Source organism: Oncorhynchus masou, chromosome 23 (genome assembly GCF_036934945.1).
Source record: "Oncorhynchus masou masou isolate Uvic2021 chromosome 23, UVic_Omas_1.1, whole genome shotgun sequence".
Taxonomy (NCBI): Eukaryota; Metazoa; Chordata; class Actinopteri; order Salmoniformes; family Salmonidae; genus Oncorhynchus; species Oncorhynchus masou.
Window position 1 is genome coordinate 36,136,429 of NC_088234.1, and position 12,435 is coordinate 36,148,863.

The 12,435-nt window shown below is 40.9% G+C and overlaps 1 protein-coding gene across 1 annotated transcript in view; it reads right to left on the reverse strand.

Moving 5' to 3' along the window:
• cdh23 (cadherin-related 23) overlaps positions 1-12,435 on the reverse strand; it is a 688,999-nt gene that overhangs the window by 283,053 nt on the left and 393,511 nt on the right. Inside the window, exons 12-13 of the mRNA XM_064931960.1 lie at positions 5,171-5,320; positions 3,378-3,536 (exon numbers count right to left, since the gene is read on the reverse strand). Of these exons, the coding sequence (XP_064788032.1) occupies positions 3,378-3,536; positions 5,171-5,320 (309 nt within the window). The remainder of the gene's footprint in view (positions 1-3,377; positions 3,537-5,170; positions 5,321-12,435) is intronic.

Here is a 12,435-nt window from a genome sequence, read left to right on the forward strand (position 1 = left end):
TGTGTTTGTGTGTGTCTGTGTTCACAGAGGACAGCAGCTGTTGACCGCATAGAGTGAAGTACACAACTGTGGTACTAGAATAGTGGAAAGGTCTAGTGGTTGACTTTCAAATGATGTACCCCCAAACTAGTGCACAAGGCACAGGACACACTGACAGCCACGCCTACACACACACACCAAGTCATGACATGCAGTATAGTGTGCATACATACGTTCTGACACTAGTGAGTGGTGTCATGACTGACCTGTGAGGATCCCGCAGATGGGGAGAGGTATAGAGGGATTGATTGGGGGGGGGGGGGTTATGACAACTCATGCCCATTGTAAATCTTATGAATCGTTGGTCCTGTTAATGTTTGGGACTGGAATGTCTTTGTGTGGGCCTTATGGAGAATCTACCTCAGAATTGTAACATGCAATAAATATTGGGACAATATATTTCACCAGCCAAAATGGTGGTAACAATGATCGATGGAATGTGAAAATGAATGTTGTTTTTGTTATTTTATTGAAAGATAAAAGACGACGTTATAACAAAAACATTAACTTGAAGAGTTTTTATAATATGTACATGATGTTTACATACTGTGCGTTGTGTAGAGAATATCCAGATGAAAGAGAATGTTTTTGTAATGATGAACTGTGAATTTAGTTGTTGTTAAAATCCTGATACCTTTCCTTTGTAATGAGCTACGCCCCAGGGAACCCAGAGAGCATGCCATAAAGAATTTACATCCAGACTAAGTTGACCGCCTGCTGCAGCCAAGGTCTACGGATAGTTGAGATTCCAAACGCAACACAAGGAAAAGGACAAAGGAACCTCTTAACAATCAAGGCTCCAGTAGATTACTGTATCTTAGAAGGTGAATTCAAGAAGAACCAACTGGTTATTCTCTTTCAGTCATCGATTATCTACACGGCCTTCCTGCCCAAGCTGGGAGCATCGATATGGCTGATTATCCTCCTCAGAAGTCCACTCTCACAGAATAAGTGCAAGATAACAGACTACCAAGAGAAAGGACACAGGTGTGGACAATCAGAGACATACATCCGGTGATGAAGGAGACGCGGCCATCTAAGATCGTTGCCTAAATCTCCTAAGCGGAACTTGTTCCACGAAGAGATACCCAATGCAGATTTTCAGCAAGTAAATACATTCATTATAATTCTGACCAATAAGAGCGGCAGTCTGGGTAGGTGTTAAACTAAACTAAACATAGTTTACAAATGTGCTTTTCTCTTGTGCACCCTCCTCTCTCTAAATCCACATCTTGTGTAACATGTGTCATATTGTGTTGGTCCGCTAGGGACCTGTTTTGCCATTGTATGAAGTTCTAACCAATAACCTAGACTGTTTTGTGTATGTTTATCTTATATTAACCTTCTAGCTCGTTAGTAAATAAATAATCAACTCAATCGGTGTGGTACGGAATGATTTAGTGAGACCCGGGTTTGTGTAGATTTACGAATTATGCGACGTTCAGAATGAGACTGAAATTAATTAATTAATTAGCAACTGGAAATTAGTTAATTAGCGACTGCTATGAAATCGATATTCTGATATTCTTTGAGTTCATTTGGGAAACGGTAACTCAAACAAACTTTTCCCATGGTGACCCAGGTTACTGAGTTAATTATAAACACAGTTAATTATTCAATGAATAGCAGTCGTCACATTAATGATACAATGTCACAACAGTGGTGGTGAGCTTGGAAGTGCTGAAGTGCTGTGTGTGAAATAACAGCAAAAATAATTGGGCTTTACTGGCTAGACACTACAGTACAACAGCCTCAGAAAGAGAGGGATGAGAGAGAAAGAGGGAGAGGGAGAGGAAACAGGAAGGGGAGTAAGAATGGAGAGGATGATAAGAGACTTAGTGAAATAGCAGCTAGAGCAGACAGGACAGAGCAAAAGACATACAATAACACTTTATAATAACATTCATGAATGAACCTATACAAATGCTTGTGAATGTCTTTATGCTTTACGAATAATTATACATGATTTAAATGCTTTTGGAATGGATATCTTAAAATGCTTAGAAATGCTTGTTAATAAATGTTTATACATGTTTACAAATAAATGTGTTAATAGTTTATACATGTTTATTGATGCTTATTCATGATAGTTATTATAGAATGTTACCAGACATACTGTACTGAGGTTACATGTAAGCATGAGAGATTAGTCAGGAAAGCAGTGTGCAGCAGTGTGTCCGGCGTGAGTGTTTTTGTGTGTCCTCGATGTGTGTGTGAGTGTTTGTGTCCGATGTCTGACTTGCTTTGTGTGTGTGTGTGTGTGTGTGTGTGTGTGTGTGTGTGTGTGTGTGCGCCTGCACACAGCGAATGTCATCAAGAAGACTTATTGGATATTAGATTGCCCGGGTGTGTCGCAATTTCAATTTCACGAGCGCACAGTCTATAAACAGTATGGATTTCTACCGTATGCTTTTTGCGCTTCTTGTATCTACTAGAGCAGGTTAGAGTCTAAATGTGCGTGTGTAAGTCTGAGAGTACTGTCATCGTAATTAATGGTAATCCAGTTATTGTTGGAACAATGTGCAGATAACCGGCAGTGCTTCCCAAATGGCACTCTATTCCCTATTTCGTGCACTACCTTTGACTTTAGCCCTATGGGCTATGGTCAAACTTCTAGGTCAGATTATATAGATGATAGTGACCTCTGGTCTTGGTATGGATTAAACGTAGACAGTAATAAAGGCAGGGTGGTACTAGGAGACACACACATGCCTGCCCACACACACATGCTCACTCCCACACACAGGAAGAGTAACACACACACGCGTGCGCGCACGCACAAGCACAAGCACACACACACACACACACACACACACACACACACACACACACACACACACACACACACACACACACACACACACACACACACACACACACACACACACACACACACACACACACACACACACACACACACACACACACACACACACACACACTGAGGATGAGTGTCAGTGAGGGTCATTCACCTGGAGGCCATCTCTGATCCTGATGAGATTGTTTTGATTGTATCAACATGTTGAGGATTTTGGTTGGCCACTCTGTGTTAATATCAGATTTATATGGTTTTAGGTAGCTACAGTATACCATACAGCAATTGGTACATGCAGCAAACGGGACAGTGCAATGCCCTTTGATGTTCTTGAACCGGGGTCTCCCAGCTAACAACTGCTCCAACAGGGTAAACCATACTTCGGGGAGATCGTAACGAGCTTACCTAGGCAAGGGGTGTTACAGCACAACATATACCATACCACAGCATGATACAGTGTAATCCAGTGACAAGCTGTGTGTGTGTTACAGTGTGTTATAGCATGTTGCAGTGATAACCTTACCTGGATGCGTAGCAGGGAGGTGCCTCTGGGAGTGTTCTCAGGCAGACTGATGTTGTACAGAGGTTTACTGAAGATGGGCCGGTTGTCATTCTCATTGATCAGGTCAATATAGATACGAGCAAAACCCACATGGTCTGACATGGACTCATTGGCAAATAGCTGAAAGAGAGAGGGGAGAGACTCTAATACTTAATAGAAGGTCAAAAAGTTAAAATGCCCTGTTGTCACCTTCACTTTAGAGCGGTTGCTGTGAATTTGACAATAACTTACAGTCAGCCAGCGGCAAGTAAGTTACTGTATTTCATATTGAACTACACCCACAATAATCAAAACAAAACCCATCAGCTAATTTTGTAGAGTTGTTTGGCATATGTATGTGTGTTAAAACACTTAGGCTCTGGTCATTCTGGTGGAATATAGGAATCAAAACGTCTGGACTGCATATGATTGGAAAATATTTTTTAAAAATGCATGTTCTCCGTTCACAAGCTGCACTGTCCATCAGTCTCTTTATTCACAATTTGACAATTCATAGTATTGTCACCCATCAGACGATTACCAATTCCATCTTGCCAAATTCATCTATTATTATACACTACATGACAAAGTCTGGACACCTGCTCGTCAAACATCTTATTCCAAAATCATGGGCATTAATATGGAGTTGGTCCCCCCTTTGCTGTTATAACAGCATCCTCTCTTCTGGGAAGGCCTTCCACTAGATGTTGGAACATTTCTGCAGAAACTTGCTTCTATTCAGCCATGAGCATTAGTGAGGTCTGGCACCAATGTCGGGCGATTAGGCCTGGTTCGCAGTGTGCATTCCAATAAATCCCAAAGGTGTTCAATGGGGTTGATGTCAGGGCTCTGTGCAGGCCAGTCAAGTTCTTCCACACCGATCCACACCGATCTCGACAAATAATTTCTGCATGGACCTCGCTTTAGTACGTGTTTTACCTAATGTGACTATATACCGTTACTGTCTTTATAGCGCTACCATGCTTTGGTTCTCAGGATGTGTGGACCTAAACATAAACTTACAGTTGCAGTTCAAATCACTGAAAAAACACTATGGGTCAGTTTCCAGGAACAAAGATTTTCTAAAAAGCATGCCATATGGAGAATGTCAATTGAAAGTGTGTTTTAGTCCAGGAGTAGGCATACTAAATTGACTGATGAGTGTGAAAAATCCAGCAGCGTTCCAGTTCTTGACACACTCAACCAGTGTGCCTGGCACCTATTACCATACCTCATTCAATGGCACTTAAACCTTTTGTCTTTCCCATTCACCCTCTAAATGGCACACATACACAATCCATGTCTCAACTGTCTCAAGGCTTAAAAATCCTTCTTTCACCTGTCTCCTCCACTTCATATACACTGATTGAAGTGGATTTAACAGGTGACATCAATAAGAGATTATAGCTGTCACCTGGATAGTCTATGTCAAAGAAAGACAAGTGTTTCAAATGTTTTGTACATAATTAATTAATTTAAAAGTAAAAAAAATGGATGTACCAATCGCTCCTTAAATCTGGGTCCTAGAAACCTGCTCACAGTGTCTTTGCTCACTGTGCTCCATACGGTAGATGAGTCTTGCTAAAGTACATTTTACTGATAGTGTGTTTGTAACGGAAATAAGAATGTGCCGTAAACAAGTTTTTGTGTGGGTGTGTGTTTGTGTGCATGCGTTTGTGTGTCCGTTAGTGTGTGTGTGTGTGTGTGTGTGTGTGTGTGTGTGTGTGTGTGTGTGTGTGTGTGTGTGTGTGTGTGTGTGTGCAGATTGAACTCACAGAGAAGCTGTAGGCGCGAATATTCTCATAGTCCAGAGGCACGGCCACCCTCATCCTGATGTCAGCCCGGCCCTGCACTGCCGTGGGGGAGATGGTGAAGTGATCCGAGTTGTTCCCCGTTAGGAACACCTGAAACATACTATTCACTCCCTAGAGGAGAGGGTGGAGGAATGGAGTGAGGGAGGGATAGGGGTCACAAGGGCGAGAGAATTAGATATTGGTTAAATATTCAAATGGATGATAATCAAAGCTGCAGTATGAGATGTGGGACTGCATTAAGGACTATGGATTAAAATTTGCTCTTTTGCTACTCCTGCATATTTACATTGAAGTGAAAACTGTTGATTAAAGTGAACTGTTCTTCAACTTGGCAGTATCATACATTCAGCATATGTACTTTTACAGATACACACACTAGCATTTACTCTTACACACCAGTGTTGTGTTCGAGACCAACTAAAGCAAGACCGATTCAAGACCAAGTCAGGAGCAAATCGAGTTCGGGTCAAGACCAAGACCAAAGGGGGGGAGACCGAGTCAAGAACAAGTCCAGAATTCAAGACCATGGTCTTTCCAATGACCCTAACCAGTGGTGGAGTGGTGCCTGGAAAAGTGGGTATTTTCTAATTTTGCCAAAAGTTTCCAAATGCAACGGCAGCCTGTGTAAAAAAATCCTATGTTTTCCTATAGTTTATAATGCATGTATGTGTTTCTGAGAGTCTTAGCTTTCAGGAATGGGGTAATAATAGCTAATAGCTCCAACCATACAAACGCTAGGGTCAAATTTGTAGGAAGTAACCAGAAACCTCAGTTTTTCCAAATGCCAATAGTGGACATCGAAGGTTACTCATGTAACTGAGCTTGTATGAACTAAGACGCACATATTTTTTTTGTTAAATCCACCACGCAGTTAATCGGCTTAGGCCCTATTTTTCTCACCCCTGGTGTACACACTGCTAGCATGTACAAGACAAAACCTTCATTACTGGAGTGTGAGAGTCAGAAAATATCTGACTTTATTTTGACTGAGCACAAACCTCTTTGAAACATTGAGAAATGGGGGAGCTCGATTGATGCCAGGCACACGCATGTATTCATCAATTATTGGCTCCATCCATGCACATTTATCTTCTTATTATCTCTACATTTCATTCCTCTATCCTCTCTCATCCCTCCATCTATACAGTGCCTTGCGAAAGTATTCGGCCCCCTTGAACTTTGCGACCTTTTGCCACATTTCAGGCTTCAAACATAAAGATATAAAACTGTATTTTTTTGTGAAGAATCAACAACAAGTGGGACACAATCATGAAGTGGAAAGACATTTATTGGATATTTCAAACTTTTTTAACAAATCAAAAACTGAAAAATTGGGCGTGCAAAATTATTCAGAACCTTTACTTTCAGTGCAGCAAACTCTCTCCAGAAGTTCAGTGAGGATCTCTGAATGATCCAGTGTTGACCTAAATGACTAATGATGATAAATACAATCCACCTGTATGTAATCAAGTCTCCGTATAAATGCACCTGCACTGTGATAGTCTCAGAGGTCCGTTAAAAGCGCAGAGAGCATCATGAAGAACAAGGAACACAGCAGGCAGGTCCGAGATACTGTTGTGAAGAAGTTTAAAGCCGGATTTGGATACAAAAAGATTTCCCAAGCTTTAAACATCCCAAGGAGCACTGTGCAAGCGATAATATTGAAATGGAAGGAGTATCAGACCACTGCAAATCTACCAAGACCTGGCCGTCCCTCTAAACTTTCAGCTCATACAAGGAGAAGACAAGAGGCCCATGATCACTCTGGATGAACTGCAGAGATCTACAGCTGAGGTGGGAGACTCTGTCCATAGGACAACAATCAGTCATATATTGCACAAATCTGACCTTTATGGAAGAGTGGCAAGAAGAAAGCCATTTCTTAAAGATATCCATAAAAAGTGTTGTTTAAAGTTTGCCACAAACCACCTGGGAGACACACCAAACATGTGGAAGAAGGTGCTCTGGTCAGATGAAACCAAAATTGAACTTTTTGGCAACAATGCAAAACGTTATGTTTGGCGTAAAAGCAACACAGCTCATCACCCTGACCACACCATCCCCACTGTCAAACATGGTGGTGGCAGCATCATGGTTTGGGCCTGCTTTTCTTCAGCAGGGACAGGGAAGATGGTTAAAATTGATGGGAAGATGGATGGAGCCAAATACAGGACCATTCTGGAAGAAAACCTGATGGAGTCTGCAAAAGACCTGAGACTGGGATGGAGATTTGTCTTCCAACAAGACAATGATACAAAACATAAAGCAAAATCTACAATGGAATGGTTCAAAAATAAACATATCCAGGTGTTAGAATGGCCAAGTCAAAGTCCAGACCTGAATCCAATCGAGAATCTGTGGAAAGAACTGAAAACTGCTGTTCACAAATGCTCTTCATCCAACCTCACTGAGCTCGAGCTGTTTTGCAAGGAGGAAAAAAAGTTTGAAATATCCAATAAATGTCGTTCCACTTCATGATTGTGTCCCACTTGTTGTTGATTCTTCACAAAAAAATACAGTTTTATATATTTTTGTTTGAAGCCTGAAATGTGGCAGAAGGTCACAAAGTTCAAGGGGGCCGAATACTTTCGCAAGGCACTGTATATCTCAGTATGTACACCCACCCCTCTACCTGTAATCTATCTCTTTTCTCTCTTATCTCTGACTTTGAGATGCAGGGTCAGAGGTTAGATTGTATCTCAGATTGCCAGCTCTAACTTTCCCTGACTGGAAACCACCAGCCACCACACACACAAATACATGCACACAACCCCCCCCCCCCACCACCACCACCACCACCCTATCCACACACACACAACACAAACCACTGAGAGCATGTGGCATGGTTATGAACTGTGTCTCACCACCCGCAGCCAATTATAAAGACCCCTTTTCTATTTCTGCGGGAATCCATTTGCCAGCGAAATGGCTCATGACGACAGCGGGAGAATGATTGATCTGCAGAGAGAACATTTTTCGGAGTTCAATAAACATTTAACCTGGAGGGTTCTCTTTTTCGCAGAAAAAGACAAGAACAGAGAACAAACAACGTGTGGGAAAAAAAACAACCACTGAAAAAATAAACAAGTGAAGATTAGACCCCACTAAATAGACCCAAACATCCGTCTGACAACTGTCGGCAGGCAACAGGTTGCGCCCCATATTGCACCCTATTCAGTACATAGTGCACTACTTTTGACCAGAGCCCTATTGGAGTTCATAATCTCGTATCCTCATCTGAATCGTCCTCTCCCACATAAAAGTCACTCCACCGTATTGCTTAACATTATGTAAATTGTAATTGGGCGTTTGAGTATAGAATAGAGCAAATCTCCATGCCCACAAAGCTGCCACTGCTACAGCTGCCGTCACTTCTACTAAAGTGATGATTACACCGCCAATGGCAGCTCATTGAAGCCATGCGTTTAAATCAGAATTGTATGTGTATGTGTGTGTGTGTGTGAGGTATGTTTACGGACCATCTGACTGTGTGTGCGTGTGTGTGTTTGATGAAATCAGAATGACACAATGAGAGGATAAGGTGTGCTGTCGAGGAAATGAGGATGTTTAAAGAGCCATGTTGACAAGCATGACTATCTAAATCGCTCCGGCTACACTTAGGCTGGGATTCACTCAGATCACGCTTGTAGACAATGCAGCTTTTAAAGGCAATGTTACCATGTTTGCGGAGATCACATTCAAGGTAAAAGTTTCAATGTCAAGCGCACAATAGCAAGGTTTCAGATTTAATCCTGGTCTTTTGCTCTTAGTCATGTTGGTTTAGTGTGCATACACATGATCCAGTGACATCATTTTTGTTGTCTTAGTCAGAGATTAAGAGAAAACAAAGGCTGGCGTAACATGAAGAACATGCAACATGATGCTATTGTGTTATTTACAACTGTTTTATATTTGATCAAACACAAATAAAACTTATCAAACACAAACTCATAAAGCTCACTTTTTACATGTTGACTTTCACCATTTCACACCATTATTGGCTCCTTCAAGATGAGTGTCACATTATTCACAGTATCCCTTAGCTCAAATCCCTCCTTTAGCACAACCAAATCTTTTATTTTACCAAGGTATTCACTTTACAGGGAATAGGGGGCCATTTAGGGCTCAGACAGTGGATCGATGGTGGAGGGCATTATGTTTGGCGGTTAAAATGGCCCTATGCTTTTGTTTTGTTTTTCATCTCGCAGAGAACCATTGTGGCTGATGACTGGCTATTTAAAAAAATATTCAATATGCAGGGATGTCACCTCAAACTGCCCATAAACGTAATTGCCCATCCATTTGCCTCTCTCTCTCTATCTCAGAAGCTCTCATACCAAAGTCCTGTCAGATGTGGCTGTCACTAAGTTTAGTGATGAGTTTCGAGCGGAAAGTTTTAGATTCAAACGGAGAAGAGTGATGAAGAAAGAGCTCTGTAACTACCACTTGTGTCACCCACTAGTAAAATTGGAACATCTCTGACACTCTCCCTCTCGACGTGTGGGTTAGCAGTGCATCTAGTAATGCATCTGTCAATGTCAACTATGCCTTGTAATTGTGAGCAGTGGAGGCTGGCAGTGGGAGAAATATTTATGAATGCAGATCTTTAATTTGCATGTCGTTGATATTGTTCCATTCATTCAATTCCAGACATTACAATGAGCCAATCCTCAACATTTTACCTTTCATCAGTCTCTACTGGTTTTTACGATTCAGATCTTTTTTGTTGTGTTGAGCATATGTATCAGTGCATGCATTTTTATGTGCAGGTGTTTGTACATGCATTCATGTGTATGTGTGTTATTGTGGAGTGAGGTAGTGGCTTTGTTGTTGTGTTAACCTGTGTATGCTGTGTGTGTGTGTGTTAATCTAGGGTTGCACCCCAAATGGCACCCTAGTCCCTACATAGTGAACTACACCATAATTCTTTGTTGTTGTTTCAACATATTATTTCCAGTCAAAAAGTTGTGCAGCATATTTCAAGCAATACAAACTTTAAATGTGAAGTTATACTAACTCACACCAAATTTACTTTGACTAATACAATACAGTTAACTTCACCATTTGTCAGTTTAACTTACACTACCTAGTTAAATCAATAGCAACATAGTTATGTCAACTTTAAATGTAGAGCTATCGTAATGAACACCAAATTTACTTTGAATAACTTACTATGTATAATTTAATTCATTTATGTTTAAATAGTGATAACTACACCTCCATTTTAAATGTAATATAACTTACTATCAGGTTAAGTAGATAATAGTAAATATAGACAAGTGATGGGACGTTTGAGAGAGGAGAGCCAATGCAGTTTTCAAAGCACAGCTGATCCGACAAAATGTACCAATGCTCATTTTAAGGTTAGATTAACATGTGATCAATGATATCTTTGTTTAATCACATGCTTTTTTGAAACGTGTTTCAAAATGCGACATCCCACTGATTTCACCATTATGCCAGTGCTTTCTTTGATGGTGAGTTTCTTTCAGAAACCAATAATTAGTTGTATTTTTTGGCAGCACATACAGTTGAAGTCGGAAGTTTACATACACTTAGGTTGAAGTCATTAAAACACTTTTTTCAACCACTCAACAAATTTCTTCTTAACAAACTATAGTTTTGGCAAGTCAGTTAGGACATCGGCTTTGTGCATGACACAAGTCATTTTTCCAACAATTGTTTACAGACAGATTATTTCACTTATAATTCACTGTATCACAATTCCAGTGGGTCAGAAGTTTAGATATAATAAGATGACTTTAAACAGCTTGGGAAATGCCAGAAGAGTATGTCATGGCTTTAGAAGCTTCTGATAGGCTAATTGGCATAATTGGAGTGAATTGGAGGCATACCTGTGGATGTATTTCAAGGCCTACCTTCAAACTCAGTGCCTCTTTGCTTGACATCAAGACCTCAGAAATAAATTGTAGACATGTCTGGTTCATACTCTGGAGCAATTTCCAAATGCCTGAAGGTACCACGTTCATCTGTAAAAAAAATAGTACGCATGTATAAACCACATGAGACCACGCAGCTGTCATACCGCTCAGAAAGGAGACGCGTTCTGTCTCCTAGAGATGAACGTACTTTGGTGCGAAAAGTGCAAAACAATCCCAGAACAACAGTAAAGGACCTTGTGAAGATGCTGAAGGAAACAGGTACAAAAGTATCTATATCCACAGTGAAACGAGTCCTATATCGAGATAACGTGATAGAAGCCACAGCTCTAAAACATCCATAAAAATGCCAGACTACGGTTTGCAACTGCACATGGGGACAAAGATCATACTTTTTGGAGAAATGTCCTCTCGTCTGATGAAACAAAAATAGAACTGTATGGCCATAATGACCATCGTTATGTTTGGAGGAAAAAGGGGGAGGCTTGCAAGTCAAAGAACACCATCCCAACCGTGAAGCATGGGGGTGGCACCATCATGTCGTGGGGGTGCTTTGCTGCAGGAGGGACTGGTGCACTTTACAAAAGAAATGGCATCATGAGATACAAAAAATATGTGGATATATTTAAGCAACATCTCAAGACATCAGTCAGGAAGTTAACCTCTTGAAACTCCCCATCCCGGATCCGGGATTGTGACTAAGCCTCAGGCTCATTAGCATAACGCAACGTTAACGATTTCTGAAAATCGCAAATAAAATTAAAATAATGCGTTTGCTCTCAAGCTTAGCCTTTTCTTAACAACACTGTCATCTCAGATTTTCAAAATATGCTTTTGAACCATAGAAATTGACTAATTTGTGTAAGAGTATGCAAAGCTAGCATAGCATTTTGTGTAGCATGTAGCACGCAACATTTTCACAAAAGCCAGATAACCAAATAAATAAAATCATTTACCTTTGAAGAGCTTCTGATGTTTTCAATGAGGAGACTCCCAGCCACATACCAAATGCGCAGTGTTTCCTGAAAGCGTCTGTGTGTAGGAGAAATCGTTCCGTTTTCTACATTGCGCCTGGCTACCGAAACGAACCGAAAATGCAGTCATCTACAACGTGAAACTTTTTCCGGATTAACTACATAATATCGACCGAAACATGGCAAACGTTGTTTGGAATCAATCCTCAAGGTGTTTTTTCACATATCTCTTCATTGACATGCAGTTCGTGGAAGCTTGCTTCTCTCTCTGTGCCCCATGGAAAAATACTGGCAGGTGACTTTTGCGCACCAATTTCGGCGCAGGACACCGGGCGGACACGTGGTAAATGTG